Source organism: Diorhabda sublineata, chromosome 4 (genome assembly GCF_026230105.1).
Source record: "Diorhabda sublineata isolate icDioSubl1.1 chromosome 4, icDioSubl1.1, whole genome shotgun sequence".
Lineage (NCBI taxonomy): Eukaryota > Metazoa > Arthropoda > Insecta > Coleoptera > Chrysomelidae > Diorhabda > Diorhabda sublineata.
In genome coordinates this window covers 27,043,971-27,065,750 of record NC_079477.1, presented here as the reverse complement: position 1 = coordinate 27,065,750, position 21,780 = coordinate 27,043,971, and the positions used below count along the sequence as shown (strand labels likewise).

The window sequence follows — 21,780 nt, the reverse complement described above, 5'->3', positions numbered from 1 at the left end:
ATTCTTCAACTCGACATCAAAATGGATACCCTAAAAAAGTACTTGTCTAAGTTTATTACTATTTCTCCAGTGAAAATATGTCTCAACGTAACGTTTGGTCATTGAATATTCAACAATTCATGTGGACGAACGACTGCAACAAATTTTGTCTTAAAAAACAGATTATTCAAATTTATGCTCACAAGGCTTTTACATATATTTATTTGAATATGGAAATGTACATAAAATGTTTGTTGAAGTATGTCAATACTTCAAATAAAATTTTATATCTATTTGACGTATAAAATTGAGTTGTTTTGATAACCTAACAATAAAAGTTGACATACCAGACCAGTCCGATAAGTACAGCCTATATGACAAGAACAATTGAGGCGGCTAGATTCAAAATCCGCCAAGTCCATCTCAAAAATTTTTCGGAAATGTGGAAAAAACTGACATAGACCAATCATAAAAGTTACTTTTTACTTTATAATAGAGACAATAATCGAGATTTCCAAAATAGTTTCATAAATATTTAGAAAAATTTCAAATCAATATTTGGTCTTCTCGGATTTTGATGCAAAGATTTGGGATTTGGCTTTAATTATTACAAAAATTGCTTCAGCAAAGTATCATAAAATAAAATCCATTGTTTTGTAAAAAGTGAACAAATTCTTTATTGTTATACTAGATCAACAATATTTTCATCTTTTTCATTGTTGAGATCTTCGAATTCATTATTGAGATCTTCGGCTTCTTGGTTTTCCAAATCTCGATAAAATTACCCTACAATGGATTCTGGGAAACACTGGAGTGAAGGGAAATGAATTAGCTGCTAAGCGAGGGCAGACAAGCCTATCATGGGATCCGAACCCTTCTGTGATAACAGCACTGAAAAAGAAGGTAGATAGGAGCAAAACCAATTGTTGGGACAACTTACAGGGACTGAAACAGGCAAAGACAAAGACAAAGAACAATCTACGAATATTAAGAGTTCTATCGGGGCACTGTCGTCTCAACAAACACTTGAAGACGCTAGTCCCAACAGATAATGCGCGAGCACTACACTTGGATGTAATGTTTTTGCCGTATCCAACCCTCTCATCAGATTCATATCCGATAGAACACAACAACAAACATTTCTTGTGAATATTATCATTGAATTCTTGATCTTATAACCAACTAATTTATGTTCAAAATTTAGTCCATTCAGGTCAGTATAATTGTCTTATGTGATACTGCTATACTAATTCACGAAACGATGTGCTCGTTATGTCGATAAAAAAGTGGAATTTTTGGTGAAGATTGTTGAGGTGTTCGACACAAAATATATCGCCAATTTGATGATATTAAATGGACTGAGCCACTCATCACTTTCTCCAATCTAATAGCGAAAATTTTGATGATTGCTATGATAGTTTGAGAAAACAAATTTCGAATCAATAATTTCAGATCTAGCGCTTTTATCAATGTCAAAGGTACTCCTCCTTCTCATTAAAAGTGTTGCTTATCAGTATAAAATGACACGTTTAAGAATCAAAACATTCTAAGCATTCTGTTAAAAAATATATTTCTAGCTAAAAAATCATATTAATATTTTTTTTTCAGAACAATTCAAGACTATACCAAGTGGGATATGTACCGATGGTTACTTTCAGTGTGCTAACGATACTTTATGTGTTCAACAAAGTCAAAATTGCGATGGAGTTGCTGATTGTCCTAACGGAAGCGATGAAGAAGAATGCGGTGAGTTTCATTTTCTCTTTAACACACTACAACAATTTTAACTTTATCACATTGTAAGTGATTATCCATAACAATGCAAATGTTGGCCGTGGTTTCAATTAACAGTTCTTCTCTCATTAGAAGAAGTCTAATTAATAAAACATGTGTGGTGACCAGAGAGGGAACATTTCTCTGAACCAATATCCCAGCAAATAAAATGATAATCCGTCCACACATAACTGACCGATACCTGATCCAGGAAATTCCAAGTAACCTTCTCAATGTATAAATACCTTTTTGAGATTACCAGGTTATTATATTTTTTTAGGAAAGATTTGCTTGTAATTTCATCTTCCTGAAGTGAGTGGTAAGGGGCAATATCCGATAAAAATCATTTGTTACCTCTTCATCGCAAACCATATATATGTTGTCTATTACCTCTTATGTTATCTATTAAATTTACTCATACTTAACACTGAATACAGTCTTGAATGCTTTGCACTCTTACACATAAAATAACAATGTACGCGTTCAACCAATCGCCTAGAAAGGCCGATTCATAAACTTGACTTTCCGTTTGCCGTGGCCGTTGACGTTTGAAGTTGCATTGTTGCCGATTGACGTTGCCGTTTGCCGTTGATGACTTCCAACATAAACGAATTTTATCTTTTCATGTCGGCCGTTCGAATTAACTTTTCGTAGAAAAGAGCCAATTACATCTGTTTGCGTTTGTCACGTGATTTTTCCTAATGCTCCCAATTAAAAAATTCTTCCTTATTTTGTATGTATCGTCCATAAATAACGGATAACAAACAAAAACACAAAAATATTAAAAAAAGAAACAAAAAGCAGAATTTTCTTCAGTAGTCGTAGCTCAAAAAATATACATACGTGAATTATTAGAATTTACTAAAAATATGAAAAATTCTATCAAAAGTTCATGCTTTTAAAGCAAATATCCGTTTCTTAAGAGTATGGAAAAAACGTATGCCAACTCAGCGAATCAATTCCAATCACATTATTTCAAATTATATATTCTCTAGCAGTGAATAAAAAAATGCCCTTCTCATTTTGAAATTCCATTCCAACATTTAGAAATATTTGTTGCAGACGATGAGCATGATGATGAATATTGGGATCATCTTTATAGGAAAAACCCAGCTGCAGAACATGATGACTGGAATGGAAACAATTGCTGTAAGTCCAATTTTAGTTGATTTTTTTTACTGTAATGGCTCATTATATGTATTCTATATAAATAATCAACCTTTTTCTTTATCGATTTTTTTATTACAGCGTTCGTGTATTTCGGCCCTTGTAACTGTCGTAAAGAAGACTTACTTTGCGATCACCAGAATTACGATAAGGCGCCTAATGATCTTCCTATCGGAGATATAAACATATTGTGAGATGCATTTCTTGGATGTTTATCTAAGTTTATGAAAAATATTTTTTAGGGATTTTACTGGTAATAACTTTAAGAATTTATCAAGAGATTCGCTGAAAAATATACCTTATTCAGTAGAAAAGCTGTAAGTATTGATACATACAATTTTAGACATTGAACGATAAGCTATCGTCCACTTTCATTGGACAAATTTTCTCATATTTATTTATCTAAAATTGGTTAATTCCACCTTCTGATAAGTCGAGAATAACCAATTTGCATCAACGATTTACCTCTCCTAAACTAACTACAAACATCAAATGTCCATACTTTATATTCATTCATTCTTTAACAATTTTTTCACACACCACAATGATTTTACAATAATTCTAACTAACATTACATTATTTCTTAATATTAGAGATGTGTCGATAGCAAAATTTTTGCGATTCTCGATACCGATACCATCGATGTATAATAGCCCCTTATAAAAAAAAAATATTTTACTACAATATCCATAATCATAAATTTTAACTTTTCAACATATCGGATTTTCCAGCTAAGTCATAACTAACTTTTGTCTACATTTTCCTACCTATATTTCCACAATATACTTTTTTAACTTTGTTATCCTCTGCGTCGACTTTATTATTAAGAATGTCTTTATTCACTTATTTTTCCTAATAATCAATTATCTAAAAGATAAACATATTCTAGGCCAGTGTTCTAAAAATCCTTTGATGATTTGCGTATATCTGTAGATAAACTTATGGCTCCTTGCGTGCGGCGCGTTATCCACAAATTTAATACTTTTTCAATAACTTTGTCCACGGTATATAGTTGTGACTCCCAGAAAAGCAGCTGAAAAACAGGGGTGCTGCATCATCTATGTAAAATATTATTAAGTTGTTGCCTCGATCCATTTTATTATAGTAGAACTCGAACCTCCACTCAGTCAAGTTGTTTTGAAAAATGTTTGATCAGAATCAACACTGACACAAATCAAAAACAAAATGGAAGCTGTTTACGTTGACATGTGTCCTTCGTTTTAACAATTAAAAGTTGTTTCGCTGAGTACGAAGATTATTGGAGGTGCAGTGATGGTGACTTTCTCAGAAAATATTAAATTTGTGGAAGAAATTATTCTTAGCAACCAGCATCTTCTCAGCGCAGTGTAGAAACAGTGTCTAGTAGAATGTTGTGAGCGAATTTTAGAGTTTTGTCGCTAGGACTAAGAAAATATACTGTCAATTGTAATTAGTATTGAAATTATGGTCTATAACTATGATCCGATAACCAAAACAGATTCAATGGTGTGATATCAGAAGGGAGAGCCCGTGCCAAATAAGCAAAGGCCACGAAAAACGTCAAAAAAGTGATGATTACAATACAAATAAATACAACTGTAAACGCGGCATATCACTCTAACTTATTATGGCTTATGCCATCAGCTGAGATGTGCGCTTGCTTCATGATAATGCTCCGGGCTACACTGCTTCACTTTTCAAGGCTATAATAGTACACATAGCTTCACAGAGTTTAAACATCCACTGTAAAGCACTGGTCTGGCCCCGTCCGATTATTTTTATAGTTGCTAGAGTCTTTAGTTCGACGTTCTGAAAAGTGTGTAGAAATAAAAAAACTGAAAAGTTTTTTCATTTTCAGATTTCTTTCTATGTTAGGCTTAGAACTCATAGACCACATTACAATTCACAATATAAATTTTTAACTTTGTTATCATCAGCATCTACTTATTTGAAGCATTGCGTCCTGAATTTTTTTGTTTCATAGACTCAATCAAAATTTTATGGATCCGGTGTAGTGAAGATTAGATTTATCTATGTGTACTTGCATTGTACCTGAGTTTCAACGACGAATTAACAGTTTTAGTTCTTCACTATCGAACAAAATCTTTAAAATTGTTCATGGACCCCCGCTTACGATTGTGGACACCCATTTTCTGACCCTCAACGTAGACCCCTGTCGAGTCTCCTATAAGCCCCTGGTGGTCTATCTAGACCACTTTTGGAATCACTGATTTAAAGCATTTTAGAAGACCAATTGTATTAAGACTCGAGCCAAAAAGTTTATTTTTTAGTTCACTTTTTTTGAATTTTTTTCGTTGAATTTTTTTTATATGACTTAAAATAGTTCTAGAGTAATTTCAAAATAATTTCATTGTGAGCCACGCTAACAAACTATTGAGCTTTCGTGTAAATGATTTATTTTCCAAAATTTCTAAAAACAAATTAATTTAATTGAAAATATATTAACAGAATAACAAAAATGTGAAAGTCAATAGATTTATTCAGATACCAAACAAACTAACAAAGTAATTTAAACAAAGTACATATCGTAAAAATTGATCCAATTTCGTAAAACTATTATAGTATGAGATCACATAAAGAAGCGGTGAATTTTTCACGATCAAAATAACGAACTTCTGTAATTAAACTCTCATTTTTAATTATTTATTTGATTTATTGCTCATGAATAAGTTTTTAGAAAAATATCAGATATTTCTAAATGATTATTAATAACTAAATTAGTTAGAAATTCTGGAACCTTCGATAATATTCATATTTGCTATCACAATTATATCAGAGATCGAAAGTAAGCATTATAATTGTGAGTTTTGAGGCAGTGATAGTACGAAAAAGTCTTTTTAGGGCGTGTTACTATATACTATATACTATTTTTATACTGACTGGTAAAGTAATTAAGCGCCAAATCAAACCCTTTCGATTATATCATGTAATTTGTACGACAATGTATTAAAGGATTTTACCCCGTACAGTTTTAATCCTCTTTAAACATTAACTGTTATGAGTATAAAATCCTTTTATACCTGGTTAATGTTAGATATAATAAAATCAGTATTATTTCCATTACCAAACGATATTTGTATGTACTTTATTTAGTACAGCCATTAGTTATTACGTAGTTCAATAGAAACAAAAACCAGTGTGAAACTCTGATTTAATTATAATTCTTTCTCTATTTGGTAGTTTTAGAGAAATGAGCTAAGCAAACCCGTAATGATTATAAATAGACAAATCCTATAAAATCTTAATTTCTTATAGAAAATCCTTTTCCATGATCTCATAAATTGGTTTTGAACCATTTCATTCAATTTTAATGCTTAAATATGAATGATGAATGACCTTATGGTGTCATTGTACACGCTAGTGTTTGCAGAAGGTAAAACATGGGATGAAGCATGTGAAATTATGAGTAATGACCTAAAATTTGTCTCTGACTGGCTTGCAATTAATTAACTACCGCTTAACATTGATAAAACAATATACGAGGATGGTCCCCGAGTATCTGGCCCAACCTAGAGATGACAGTAGTTACTTGAAAAATACCACTGCATTAGAAAGTATACAATCTATACAGCATATGTTTCAAGTTTGAAGACGCTACGTTGTTTAGTATTTGTTTGGCAGAACGTGGAAAAAATTATAAAAATATAAAAAAAATACTATGAAGACGTTGTGGACATTTTTTGCTTCATTTAGTAGATCTAAAAAATTAACTAGAAATAAAATTTCTAGTTTTTTTCCAACATATTGAACTTTGTAAATACATCACACCAGCTGATGCAGACTGTGAAAAATTATTTTCTGCATGATTTTCTATATGATTGTCAGTGATGCAATCTATAATAAGAGCATCTTCGTGGTGGGAATGTGGGAAAATTAAACACCAAAGTATGCTAACTCTAATATATTCCGAGCTTTCGAAACTTATGTATTCATCACTTAACACTGAAACACACGAATCACTTTTTTTCCGAGATATTTTAAGACATTCGGAATGATTTGATATGCTGGAGATTGTGCTTCACTCCTCGCTTTGCCGCTTTATTTCAGGATAACACTCAAATATCGAAGATGATCTAGTGAAGAATTCTTGGTCATTGATAATCCCCTCGTTAAATTCAATACACACATTTCTTCTTTTGTTCGGTTATAAGAAATATCGGCACCATTTTGGCTCAAATTTTCGCATGTCTTGAATATGTAATAATGTGTGTTTTATTTATTGAATGATATCACAAGAGCCATCACAGTTGTAACATTTTCGTTAATTATTGAAGGTCTCCATGACCTATTGAAAATTAGATTGTATTCTTTCAACTGACGGATTCATAAATGTTTTAATTGAGTTGAAAGTTGAACTTAAAAAGTGGAAGGAATTAAGTAGAAACCAGACATGAGTAGACAAACAATATACTATTTTGAAGTTAATAATTAGAAATCATACACGAATAAGAAATATATAATTTTATTTAAAAAAATATCCACATCTATTATAATTCATATTAAAATTAACAATTATTAATAGCGCTTCTTCTCTGTTCATTTCTTTTTCAATTTTTGCTGTATTTCTTCTAAACTTTTCCCTTTTGTTTCTGGTACGACTAAATATGAGAAAGCAGCGCCACCAACTTGACAAAAAGCGAAAAAAAAGAACGGTACATACATGCCTACATGATCTGAAGTCAATTGAAACAATTTCGTTGTTAAAATCATAAAGATAGCGAAAAGGATGTTCATCAAACAAGAAGCTTTCGCTTTAATACTTGAAGAAAACATCTCCCCAATCATGAGATTCACCACGTTACCTTGACCAATAGCAAAAGCTATGGTGAAGATTACTATACCGACTAGGGGGATATAATTTAAATCTGATAAATCGTAACTGCTGTAATCCTGTAAGACGAAAAACACAGCCATGATGAATAAAGGTAGAGAGCAGCCAATACAGGAAATTGTTAACAGCGGTTTTCGTCCTATTTTATCAACGATAAAAACAGCTGTCAAATTAACACTCAACTGTAAACCAAATATGAAGATTGACGCTAAATCTTTCGATAAAATATTAGTAGATTTGTTAAATATAATCTGCATGTATAAAGAAATCGCCGAAGTTCCACTCAACTGTTGGATAATTCTTAAGCCGAACATTACAATACAAGCGATTCTATTGCTCTGAATTTGATACAAATCCTGATACCTCCCAGGTTCAGACATCTGTCTATTAACGTCGTTTATTAAACATTGAAGCTCTCTATCAACTTGATCTTTCCTTCTCAAATCTTTCAAACAATGTTCCGCTTCGTCAAATTTCGACTTCATAATGTAATAATAAGGACTCTCAGGCATTCTAGAAAACAATAGAACGAAAATTATGGGTAGAACTAAGAATACTAAAGCTGCTGTATGGATTGTTACGTAAGACCCGATGCTGTTAACCGTGAAGACACCAATGATGAAAACTAAGGAAAATAGAGAGCCTAATACGCCACGGACTTGAGGCTCCGACACCTAAAAAATAAATTTGAGGCAATGAAAATTGTGGGGACGCTAAAGAAAATACACAGTGATATAATCAATACAATGCATTTATTAATTAAAACTAATCACAACACTTTGATTACTAAACTATCATTTGGCATAGAATTTCGTGATGTAAATAATCATATGAAATTATAATTTGAATTTTTTGAAACTATGAATGATCCCACCGTCCACATAGTTGGCAAGCCACCCAACCTTCCGAAGACTTTGAATAAGTGTTATTTACGTTAAAACGGTGCACATGGTATCGTCGACGGCAATTTATACACCAGAGGGAGCTTTTTGGGTCTTCTGTTTCTTGAAGTTCTTCTCTAACTTGGGGTTATTTGTCTTAGAACACTTGTTCGTTCTCTTAAATTGTTCTCGTTCTTTTAACTCAATTTTATAGGGATTTGAAGTGAGAACAACAGTTTTCCCTCGGCGATAGTTGTTTCTCGTTTGGTTTCTTTGTTTGACTGTCGGGATCACGAGAATTTTTTGTGTCGAAGCATTTGCCAAAGAAGTTGTCAAATCATAGCATACTTTTCGAATCAGAAATTGGATTAAACTATGTTCATTAAGTTTTGATGGTCTAGGCTGAGGCTGTGGTGTTGTTAGAGCAGGCAAATCTGCTTCAAATGAATGTTCTTCAAGGGTAGGTAGCGGTTGTTGCTGGATATCGACATTTAAAGGACCTGTTCTAGACTCATTATTTGCTAGCTGAACGTCTGTGGTTGATGCAGCTAAAAAATCTGTATCAGTGGAATTATTCTGATTGAAAGGCAATATGCCACATTTTTTGAAGGAATTGTTTGCTGTAGACATTGTTGCAGCTTGAATATATGCATTTGCAAATATTTCGCTTATCTGAAATGTTGTTGATGTGATAAAGCACCATCTCTGGCAACCGTGTATCGCTGGTTTCCGAATTTAATCGTAATCGCACTTCGCTACAGCATAAATTTCGCAGAGGTCGTCCAAAATTGGGTGTTGTGCCAGAAAACATCGATGGTGTACGTAAAATGATATTGCAAAATCGTCATGTGACATACCATCAGATTGAGGCATACTGGGGCATTAGTTTCACTTACATACATTCAAGATTGCATGAACATTTAGCTGTTAAAAAGATTTGTTCGCGTAATTTGACGATCGCTCAAAATAAAGCTCGTGTCAATTGATGTGAAGAACTGCTGAAAAAATCAATCGCGGTGCTTCAGAAGACGTCAATAAGATGGTGACAGGCAACGAATCATGGATCTATGCTTATGAACCCGAAACTAAATAACTAATAATAATAAATATTACTGTACATTTTTGGTCTTATTGAGGAAAAAAAATGATAAAGAAAAAGCCCCGTACGCAAGAACATTCTATGAAAACTATATCAAAATCTATCAAATGAACGAACCATATTTTCAAGATCTATCCCCCAGCGATTGATTTCTGTTTTCAAACCTAATAAAGATGCTGTTAGGAAAAAAATTTCAATTAAATGAGTAGAAGTCACACTTGAAAGCAAGACTCCAAAACTATAAAAACGAATCGAACTTTGTTCTATGTACCTATTTTATATTTATACTTTTACATAAGTCACCAAGTCAAACTTGTCCTTTCCCTGTATATGATTTCTTACCTCGCCGATGTACAGAGGCAAAGTTGTAAAGCAACCGGCTTCGGCCAATCCTCCAATTAATCTTGCAAAATAAAGTAAGACTTTGGAATAGAATGAGAAATATATCATTCCCATGGAAATTATCTGTGGGACTGCTATAAGAAGAATCGTCTTTTTTCTGCCTATTCTGTCGACTAAAGCGGGATACAGGATACTCCCTAGGATATCACCACAAGGACCTAAAAAATTTATCAACTATTATAAGGGTATAACGTAATTTTGTTTCCGTATGTCGGATGTCCTCTTTTGATTCCGTAAAACTGAAAGAGTAGATGTGTTACAATTTCTAGAAAATGTTAGGTTAGAATCACATTCCTATATCATTTGAGCTTGAGGTTAAGCTTGAGGAAAACAACTAGATTATTATTTATATCGCAACAACTTCTATTAATAAGTAGTAAACAGTTGATTTGAGAGCCGTCTGTAATTCTACACAATCAAGTTTATTTAGTGAACTGGTCTGTCACTGTGTGATAGTTGATCATGATTACGTCAGGATCATTTGATTTCTTCTTCTAATGAGAAACTGGAGGATCAAAGCAGAGTTACGCAGTGGAAGCGTACTAAGCCCATGACCTCTTGGGTTAAATTCAAAAAAGACAAATTAAACGACAACATAAAAAAAATAAATAGTTAGAGAAACCTTTCCGTGAATTCGATATCCAAAAGTCCATTGTTGTTGTCTTTTGTTTGACCAAGTACGAGGTAGGTAGCTCCAACATGTTATACGGGAGGTCGAAAAATTTTCGTGTATAGATATAATATTTAAATACTCTGTATAACATATTACAATCTCGAATGACTGTAACTAAAAAGTAAAGGGGCATACGGGAGATAGAGGCATACTTAGGCATTAGTTCCACTTGCATACATTCAATATTGCATGAACATTTGGCTGTTAAAAAGATCTTTTCGCGTTGGATACCGCGTAAATTCACAATCGTTCAAAAAAAAAAACTCGAGTGCATTGGTACAAAGGAATGCTGAAAAAATTCAATAGCGGTTCTTCAAAAGACGTCTAGAAGATAGTGACAGTCGACGAATCATGGATCTATGCATTTGAACTCGACCCTAAACGACAATGGACTGTAAAGGTCTTTTAAGACGAGCCAAATCGAACAAAAATTATTCGCGTACGTACTTTGAAGCAAATGATTGCCTGTATTTTTTTCAATAACTAGACATGTCGCCACAGACATGTTGCATTAGAGCAACGTAGAAGAATGGTACACCAGCATTTGCTTGCCAAAAGTGTTCGAGAAAATCAGGGTACCAATCATTATAGTAACGAAAAAGTAGAATTCACATTTGGAATGAACTACAGGATGCTTATTGAAAAAATTTCTTTTACATTGTTACGGGAAACTTCGGATCTTTGTAAATACTTTTAAAATATTTAATTAAAATCTCAGCTAATTTCCATAATTTCTAGTTTTCTATTTTTATTTAAAAGCTCCAATTACAAAGACAAAACTTACCTATGATGGTTATATATGATGCTTCTTCCGAAGTTATTTCAAATTTATATTCATCTGACATAATTTTTGGTAAACTAGGACTAGGCCAAGCAAAATGGATACCAGCATTTACCATCGCTATTAATGCTGAAAGAAAATAGTGAATATAAATTTACCCTTTTCAATTATTGCTAGTGCGGTCCAACCATGATCAATTGTGAATCATGGCGTAATATTTTTCATGCAACTTTACTTGGCAGTTATCTATTTCAGTCTTGATCCAACTCATTAATGGAGAGTAAACTATTGAGCAGCGGGTTAAGATTGATGAATATTCTTTTCTGAAAATAGTCATTCAAATCAAAACGCATTGTGTCCTCAATGTTAGGTCACCGAGCTTTCATGCAGCTTATTTTGGATTTTGTTTTTGGTCCCAATATGATATGAAAATCACACAATTTCATGATATGATATAATCACTACGGGCCACTATTTACTACTGTCAAAATCATGTTGATAATTTTGACGTCTTCGATCTTGAAGTAAACTGAAAAGCATAATTATAGCCCCACAACATTGAAGGTGACTAAAATTAAAACTAAAATAGAGAAATACACCAATCCTACAAAGTTTAGAAACGATTCACATCACTGATGTCATAATCGATTGTCAACCATCACAGCTTTGTGACAATCAGGTTGTAAATTCCTCGTCGAAGATTTTGTTACGAAGGCGTCTCCACTCTGGAGCTGGCCTTGCCTGGATTTAGAGGACGCGCCACCTTTGATGTTTGCTTTTTATATAGCAGGCGGTTTATTTACATAGTTTCTTTTGAATAATTTCTAGGAAGGTCTATTAATTTATTTGTATCGGTTTATTTTCTAGTTTTTTGAAGTCTTTTGGGATATATAAGCAGTTTGTGAAGCTCAGTTTAGTTCATATTAAAATAAATAGTCGTAGTGAATAGACCGAAATAGGAAGTTATTGAAAAATTTCAATAAATTATTTATGTTAGTTGAGTGATAGTTAAGTGTAGTGTAAGGTATTTAAATACATTAAAAACGTAAGAGATAGTGTTTTTTAATGCAGTTAACAAATATAAATCATACAAATTAATTAGAAAAAAAGAGAATTTGAAATGAAAAAGGATGCGTTTAAAGTTGCGAACAGCATGACAAAAATTTTAATATAGTAAGGATGTTGCCATAAAATCAAGGTAAAGAAATAATTCGTTCTAGATGCAACAATCCTTATTAGTATGTTTATTATTGATAATGATAAGACTACTGAGATTCTTGATGATATATAATTTTTTTATTTTGAAAACGTTACCTGTCATGACCGCCATGTATTGAGGCCATGTATCTCCAAAATCCAAAATCGATAACATTGACTTTTCCTAGTATATCTTCTTTTAGACCAACTGCACAATTGTACTCTTTTATCATTGAATAAACGTTTATTCCAACAAAAACGTTCGTCTTATTTTTATTGTATCATATTTACATACAGATGTATAATTCTTTTACACATAGAAGAAGATTAGTTTATGTTATTTTCATGAAAACGTATTTAAATTAAAAAAGAAAGTGATATATGCACATTTTTGTATATTTAGATTCTCCCACATACCACAAAAAAGAGATTTAGTACCTTGGGAGGGTTATGTGGAAGTGTTTTTTTATGTTAGAAGCAGACACAAAGCCTACCCTGTGGATATTTATCTTGAACTTCTGTAGATTGTAGTGTTCGGGAAAAATATGCCATGGTAGCTAATTCCATAAGCTTGGACTTCTCCAAAAAAAATAATCTCGATAAATTCACGTTCTGGGTGCCTGCATGCGAACTCAGTGTTTTAAAACCAGTGAATCTTGTTGATGAAGTAGGAAAATATCGTCAAGGGGTTTGAAGTTTAATATAACTCTGTATATAAGAGTTCTTAACAAATGGTAAGCTTCCGTGTGCAAGCATAATATCTTGTTTCCATCACTAAACACTAAACGCCTTTAAATATTAGGGGGATTCAAATTATGAAGTTATTAATGATGTAAGCTTTAAATATAGATCTTTAGTTTTTCATGATTAAAACTGCTGAAAACTCTTGAAACTTTTTTTAATAATAAATCCGAAAATACCATTTTTAAGTTGAATTATATGAGATAGCAAAGAGTATGTTTTTTTTTTATTATTATAGTTGCAATATTTACCAAATTATGTCTCATTAGAGAAAAATTTCATGCCACAGTTGAAAATTTGGAAATTTCTAGGATAGATAATGGGAAAATTATGAATGTTTTAAAGAAACTGTTTTTAAAAAATTATAAAATCCTTGAAATAAGATATTATGAGAATGTTTTGAATAAAATGAAATATGATGAAAATAAAACTCCAACAATCATGCCAAAGTTAACAACATCGCAAAGTTTCAGTCCTTCTTCTTGTTTCAACATGGGGGAGGTTCGCGGAAAAGTGTTATTTCCTCCAACTTCTTCTTTTTTATAAAAATTTGTTGATTCAAGTGATAAATTCTAACGTTTTTTTCATTTATAGTAGCAGTTTTCGTTGATGAGTGCCTTTAGGAACTCTGCCGTTTTTTGCTTTACCGCTCACATCGACTCAAATCGGTTCCCTTTCAAAGCAGATCTAATCGTTTCTTTATCGGCGCTTACAGCCCCGACAATCATCCGAATGCTCATTCGACGATCTGCACACACAATTTGGTTGATTTTGGTCACTGTTTCCGGAGTTGAAGCAGTCACAGGGCGACCTGGGTGCTGGTCATCTTCAATGCTTTCTGGGCCATCACTAAAGCGCTTACACCACTCAAAAGCACGCTTACAAGATAGAGAATTGTCCCCATAGGCCTCTTGTAACAATATATATCACTCAGTCGGAGTTTTTTTCAATTTAACGAGAAATTTGAGATTGATTCGTTGCTCCTGTTTTTCGTGACATATGGTTTTCGGCACGATAAAAAAAACGTTTGTTTCAAACCGCTTCTGCACAAATACTATAATAGTGACGGAAACGTATTTCGGGACTTGCATAGTCAAGATATCTAAATACCCAACGCACTACCAGTTTTTCACCCCAGCCGTCTAGGGCGCCCTCCAGACGCACAGTCTCGCTATTTATTATCCAGACATCGTATGATAAATAATAATGGACTTGAGCTTCCTCCTTGTCTTAATCCCTTATTAGTAGTAAAGTTTTTTGATATTTTGTAATTTCGTATGACCGTATTCTCACTGTTTCCATTAATATTTCACCTATTTATATATTCACACTGAAATTCATAACAATGTAAAGCATTTTTTAGCTAGCTATAAATATGTCGAGTTTTGAAAAAATTATCTTCGTTCTTAATCTTATGTATCAAAGAATATTTACATATATTAACATTGGTTATTCCCATACGTCACATTTTAAACCAACAAAAACTATTTACTTCGTTTGTTTCGATAAGATTATACGCAAAATAAATAACTCTCTACAAAGTTTGAATATAGAAAATATTTTGAAATCATAGAATTCTGTTTTCAACAATGATGAATGTAATGAGCAGAAAAACTAGCGAATTGGATGCAATGACAAAATGAGCAGCAATTATACTAATGGATAGGAACCTCGAACCTCGAAGAAGCCCTAGCATCCCTCTCAATTGCTACAACTTCAGTGCCCAATTTGGTGATTTCCCCTAATATATGTAATTTGAACATTTCCTGGACATATAATCAATCGAAAGCATATAAAATTCACATTTCTATCTCCTGCAACAGTCGATTAGCTCTCAAGTCACTCACGGCGGTGGATACCACCTCTAAGGTAGAACATGAGAAGCTTTAGACGAATAACTGTCCAGGAAAATGGAAGGGCACATGGTCTAGGTAACAATTTCCGTCATAAGTCTATTGGATTGCATACAGCCTTTCGAACCAATGACATGAACATTTCAAAATACTTTTTAGTTTCATAATTCCTATACTTGATAATTCCAATATGAGTCTAGAGTGGACTACAGAGCTGAAAACATCTTTTGAATGAATCACCCCAAAAACCCTCTTCAGAGAGCACTTCGAAATTGTCTGATAGCACTCTACTCAGGTTGTTTATACAGTTGATTACTGGTCAGTGGTAAGATACAAATGCTGAATGAACTGTTCTTCATAGAGCCTTGACACAATGGCTGAATTTCTGGATAAACAACTCAAGCAGAATCCAATTGCAGTGAAAAACTGGATAGAGTGGAAACAAAGCTTTTCTGGTTTGGAAAGATACACAACAAACAATCTCGCATGAATGCTATTTGTATATACTTGAACGTCCTATCAATTTGAGGCAATTAACGATGTATTTTTAACATCAACTCAGCAACGGAAACCAGGAAATTGAAATATTTTATCTTGTATACTGAAATTGTAACATGATATGACGTTATATTGATACGTTCAACTATTTCGGAAATTGCTATAAAAAGTGAATAAACATAAATTTGTTGGTTTTTACAGTGTGGAAGATTCAAATGGAATAAATTCGTTATTAAAAATAATGTAAAATTATATCAACATATAAAGAAACAGAATAGAAAACGAAATACAACAAAATTTTAATGAAAGAGAATGGAGTGGGTATTTCAAAGAATTATTTACGGAAGAAGACAGTGAATACGAAGAAGATGATATAAGTGACAATGGTTCCATATTAGGAAATGAAGAAAAGCCGACGAAAGTAGAATGTAATGACATCATAGACAAATTGAAACACAATAAAACAGGAGGACCAGACGAAATAGTGAATGAACTAATAAAATATGGAGGAGATAAACTAAGGTGCAAGATATTCAAGATCATAGAAAGAGTTTGGGAAACAGAGGCAATGCCAAGAGAGTGGTCTACTGGATTGATCATACCAATACTGAAGAGAGGAAATCCCAACATATGTACTTACAACATTAATAACTGATAGACTGAAAAAGGTAGCAACACCAAAAATGGGGGAATACCAAAAAGATTTTAGGCAAGGAAAATCTACACTAGATGCCATACACACTATAAAGCAAGTGGTCGAAAAAAGCTATGAGCACAACATTAATATGCAAATGTTATTCATCGACTTCAAACAAGCATTCGACAGTCTGAAAAGAAGGACGATTATAAAGGACATGACTACAAGTACCCCAAAAGTTAATACAATTGGGGAAAATGACTATGCTAAATTCTAGATCAAGGGTAATAACAAAAAGCGGAATAGCTGACGAATATGAAATAATTGCTGGGGTACAACAGGGTGACGGACTCTCATCGGTATTGTTTAACATAGCAGTTGAAGGCATAATAAGAGAATGTAATAACAATGGAAGTATCATTAATAAATCAATACAAGTAATAGCATATGCTGATGATTTGACACTAATAGCAAGAGACCGAAAGAGTCTTGAGAACACATTGGAGAAAATTGTAAGAGAGGCAGGATAAAGAGGATTGAAAATAAATCAGAAGAAGATAAAATATTTGGAAATTGAAAGAAGGAAGGAAATTCGCAAACAGGAAACAGTGAACATAAATGACCTCATCTTCGAAGTAGTCGACACCTTTAAGTACTTAGGTACAAAGATAAGCAACAAAAATGACACAGAAAATTTTGTTGTCCATGTATATATTCTCAATGGTTTTTATCAAGTCATAAGGGATTTGTTACTCGTATAGTAGATGTACTACGTCTTTTAGTTGTCTGTTGTACTCAATCGATTTTTCTATGATCTGCCTGACGACCAAAATTGCATCTGTGCACGATCTTTCCAATCTAAATCCCTGTTGCTTATCTGTTAACGTGATAAGACTATTTATTTTATTTCTGATGTCTTTTGTTGTAAGTTTCAGAGTGCTACCCAGCAAATTGATTCCTCTATAATTAGATGGTATTTTTTATCTCCTTTTTTAAACATGAGAATCGTAATACTCGTTCTCAAATCGTGTGGGATTTTTTGATCTTACCCCCGTACATCACTAGTTCTATAGTTGACCTGGGCTTTTTCTGTTTTTGTGCTGTTTGATAGCCGCTTGCATCTCTGTCAATTCAAATGCGTGTTTGGTTCGTTTGTATTTTCGTTTTCATTCTCGTACAGTTCTTGCACGTTGTACAACATGACTAATGTGATAACATGCGTGAATTGTTTTTTTATACATCTAAGCTGAGAAGTTTTGTTTTGTATACAATACATTTACAAATCCCCTTAAAAAGAAGTCTAATGGTTTCAGATCAGGAGATCGTTCCGGCATCCCTATCCACCGATTTGGAGAAATTTGGTTAGGCACTGAGGTACTGCCGGACATTGATTTGATAAAGGAGTGGTGCTCCATCTTTCTGAAACTTGTCGGTTTGCTGGATGGATGGAAGATATAAGTTCATTGAAGTTGACGTGATATTATTTTGAAGCAGTTCCAAATATTTCTCTTCATTTAAGTCGTCATCAATAATATGATTTCCAATATCAGGATATTTCGTTATTCTACTTTTATCCAGTGAGGATTCTCATTAGATCAATCGCGGCTATTTTGATTATTAACATAACCGTGAAGTGTGCTCTCATCAGAAAACAAAATCTTTTGATTGGATCAAATTGTTATTTAACATTGCACTAAATTGTTTTCAAAAATACGTTCTCGTATGAAAATTGTCTTCCATAGGCTCTTGTGATGATTTAATGTTCCTTTCATATACGAAAAACCGATGTGGTTGATTAACTTCTAGTAATAACGACATTTATGGGTAACTAGTCACAAAACCACATGATTTTTTATGTTTAAAATTGTTTATTTATTCAAATAATCAAAATTTTTCAATATAAAATATTTGAAAGGATTTTGTAGTTGTAGCAGCGAATTTCTTTAGTTATATGGATACGATAGGTCAATATTTGAACGTATTTCAAATTGAAAATTGTTGAATACGCAAAGGTGATCGAAATTCAATTACCTTAGCCGGTTTCTCTTTTTTTAGGGTATGCTATGGAATGGAAATTTGTAAAATTTATATCTGCAAACATGTATAAAAAATTATCCGTATTATTATCGATTTTCTCCAAGAAATAGTCACGTTCGTATTAGATTTACTTTATGTGTGTGAAGGAATCTTTAAACTCGATTTTCGAGCATTAGATTTATTTTAACTGTCGCAAATTTATTAAGAACCACTAGCAACACAATAATTTCTTAAATTCTTGCCATTATCTTTGCTAGAATCACCAAGACGCGCTAAAACGCATAGATTTCTACCCATTTCAAATCTGTTGAAGGATCTATAGAAACACATTAATTTGATAATTTTACCGGGCTTATCAGGTTTAATGGGGTAAATAAATTATTAATTTGATAAATATTCACTGTTGGAAAATGGAATTGGCCTAATAGGAATCTTCACCGATTGGAAATTGTCATTCTGAGTTAGGCATCCACTCTCCACAAGATGCGGGGCTGTAAGGAAGATCACACTGACTTTTATCTAGTTTCTCGACTGTTTGCTGCTGCCAAACGTATGGAATGGCACTTAGACGGTATACAAAGACAAAGAACTTGTTTTCTTCAGCTCAAACAGTGGGATCTAGGCTTGTGCTAGACTGTAAAAACGTCCTCCAATTCTTTGTTTGTACTCGGATAAACGATTATGTTGATTCGCTCGCTAGATTGAAATCACTATCCAGAGCCCATTTTTGTTGCTATTACATCTTTCAGTTGTCTTCTCGTGAAACAAACTCAGTGGAGATAAATGGAAATATCTTGGGTGAGACAAATTAAGCATACATAGATGAACCTGCTGCCTCTCTTATTAAATAACTGCCCCACTTAAACAGGCGCAATATTCGACTAGCAACTAATATTTTAACCGAAGACGATCAACTACGACGTCATCTCCATATTATAGAAGTACGATCAGTGAGCCCGTGCCATCATTGAGCAGCTCATGGATAAAGACAGACGCTGGATGCTATTGGAGTTAGAGAGGACTAAGGGCATTTTAATTCGACAAGATCAACTAAGACGTCATCTCCATATTTTTGGACAATACGGAATACCACTGATACATGCAGACCACGTCATAGATGCACTTATATATGCGAGGTTTAAACACTTGGCCAAGCTTAACAGTTTGTCTAATGACGTTATGAGGTTCAGTTGTTTGATTGGATTAGTTTTAAGTGGTCCCTAATCGCCTATAATCCAACTGTGAACTTGTTTTATGTTTAATGTATTGATGGAATGCTTAGAGAGCGAAATGAAGTTGAAAAATACGCTTTTCAGAATAAATGACTGACGTAAAAATGAATGTCACCATTTTAGGAGCGGGAGGGGCTTTGAACCATATTTCTCTTTTAAAACTTATCCAAAATCTGTTAAATAAATTGTCAAATCAAGCGTTGTTATCAACTCAAATTTAAAAAACACTTTCATTAACAACTCATCACGTAAAGACTGTTAACTGAAAAACGAGAATAATTAATTCCATTTCTGATCAATTGTCACTGTAGAATTCGTTAAAATAATTTATGGGTAGACAAACCCAATGGTTTCCAATACACTACATCTAATGAGAAATGTTTATATGTTTATTATTTTTCTTTACAGAATTTTGGTGCATTGCAACGTAATTGAAATCCAAGAGAAATCGTTTTACAAACTGGAACACACCAAAAGCTTGTAAGTTAATTAGAAACATTCTATTTCGACGAAATTAATTTGTAGAATATTCAATTTGATCAAAGGTGTACCACATTAACTGTTTGCTCGAGAGTATTGGGGAATCTATATTTAATCTAATTTGCAAACTACTAAAAAAAAGTTTAATTAACTTTTCACTTTTACATACAAAGATTGGGTCATAAGTTATGGCAACTGTACTTAAATGTGGAAGAATCACAAGTTTGTGTCATATGAAAGTTCTGCAGGGATAATTTGTATGTAGTAAAACAGCAGATGGCTCTGTAATATGTGATAGTAAGGTCTGAGCAGTACACACACATCAAAATAGCTTTTCTCTAAGGGATAAATCTGATGGAATGTCACAGGGAACTAGTGGAAGCCTTTTAAAATAATACCCTGCCATGCCTCACAGTAGAATGAAAGGTAGTTTAAGTTAGGTTAGGATAGGAAGGACATACGTCAACCATTGTGATGCCACAGCGTCATCGTGCAGCTCTTGGATGAAGGTAGACGTTAGATGCTACAGGAGGGAGAGAGAGAAAGTGGCATCGAGTGAGGATATTGCATAATGAGCTACAGTATCATAGGGCGTTGTTTGCAACAGCACCTAAAATCTTCCACCCTCAATTAAACATTACTCTTCCGCGCTTCAACTGAAATTAACTGACGTGTTGTCTTAGTGTAGAACTTTTAAGTTGACTTTCCACAATTCTGATCGTATCTTTTGTATTTTTTCACGAAGTTTGGCAGGAAAGTGAAAGTAGTAATTTTGATCGATAGTTTGATCCTCAAAATTCTAGTAAAGATGCGCAGTCCCATAAATATCCCTGGCTGGAGACTCTACACAGAATTAGGAAACCTTGTTTGTCCTAATAGGCTTGGTAATCCGTTTATAGTTCTCTCAGTCACCCTCGCCTTAGCCCTCAAATCGCTCTATAACTGGAGAATCCTCCAGGTGAACAAGATACATCTGCTAGGTCAAATCCTCTCCACTTGTTAATAAAATTTTGACAGATATGCAAACGTATCTGGACAAGGCAGAGTTGATTGCAGCTCTCCACTTTAATCTAGGTGCTGGTAGTCTGTTTTTGGTCATAGCCGTGGCCTAGCAACAACCTTTTATTACTAAACGAAGGTCTAAAAGCTGCAGAGAAGTTACTGTAAGAAATAATGGAGGATACTGCTACCTAAATAGAATCAAATTCAAGTGAGGAATCGATAAATATATTTCTTTTAGTTTTTGTCAGAGAAATCGGTGATATTTATATATTTACAGATGCGAGAGATGCTGCATTCGAAAGAGGAAGCTTTACGATAAAGTAACTGTCAGTTACTAGCTCCGAATTATAACAAGGATCAATCTTGTAGTTAGGAACGAATGTTATTTTTTGTTACTGCGAAACTTACTTTCACATTTATGTATTATTTGCAGGTATTTGGATAACAATCACATCAAGATCTTTCCAAATAATCTCTTTCCTCCAAGAAATAAGTTGCACATTTTGTAAGTTTATCA

General features: G+C 33.3%; 2 protein-coding genes across 2 annotated transcripts in view; one reads left to right on the top strand and one right to left on the bottom strand.

Annotated features, from left to right (window-relative positions):
- The first annotated feature begins 839 nt into the window (after positions 1-839).
- The window catches only part of LOC130443340 (relaxin receptor 2), a 68,380-nt gene continuing 47,439 nt past the window's right edge, over positions 840-21,780 (top strand). Inside the window, exons 1-7 of the mRNA XM_056777910.1 lie at positions 840-882; positions 1,588-1,725; positions 2,815-2,901; positions 3,001-3,109; positions 3,162-3,236; positions 20,190-20,261; positions 21,697-21,768. Coding sequence (XP_056633888.1) covers positions 840-882; positions 1,588-1,725; positions 2,815-2,901; positions 3,001-3,109; positions 3,162-3,236; positions 20,190-20,261; positions 21,697-21,768 — 596 coding nt within the window. The remainder of the gene's footprint in view (positions 883-1,587; positions 1,726-2,814; positions 2,902-3,000; positions 3,110-3,161; positions 3,237-20,189; positions 20,262-21,696; positions 21,769-21,780) is intronic.
- Positions 7,366-14,865, bottom strand: LOC130443255 (facilitated trehalose transporter Tret1-like). Its single transcript, XM_056777793.1, has 4 exons — positions 12,901-14,865; positions 11,590-11,715; positions 10,073-10,290; positions 7,366-8,424 (listed from the first exon to the last, which is right to left on the bottom strand). Exons 1-4 carry the CDS (start codon positions 12,956-12,958, stop codon positions 7,456-7,458), a joined length of 1,371 nt encoding a protein of 456 aa, XP_056633771.1. The 5' UTR covers positions 12,959-14,865; the 3' UTR covers positions 7,366-7,455.

What these genes read in the sequence shown, in the direction of transcription:
- LOC130443255 (XM_056777793.1), bottom strand. Translation starts at nt 12,958, where the DNA reads ATGTTATCGATTTTGGATTTTGGAGATACATGGCCTCAATACATGGCG. An exon ending in ATACATGGCGGTCATGACAG is followed by an intron (nt 11,716 to 12,900) that starts GTAACGTTTTCA and finishes ATTTTCTTTCAG; the next exon opens with CATTAATAGCGATGGTAAAT. An exon ending in ATCATATATAACCATCATAG is followed by an intron (nt 10,291 to 11,589) that starts GTAAGTTTTGTC and finishes TAAATTTTTTAG; the next exon opens with GTCCTTGTGGTGATATCCTA.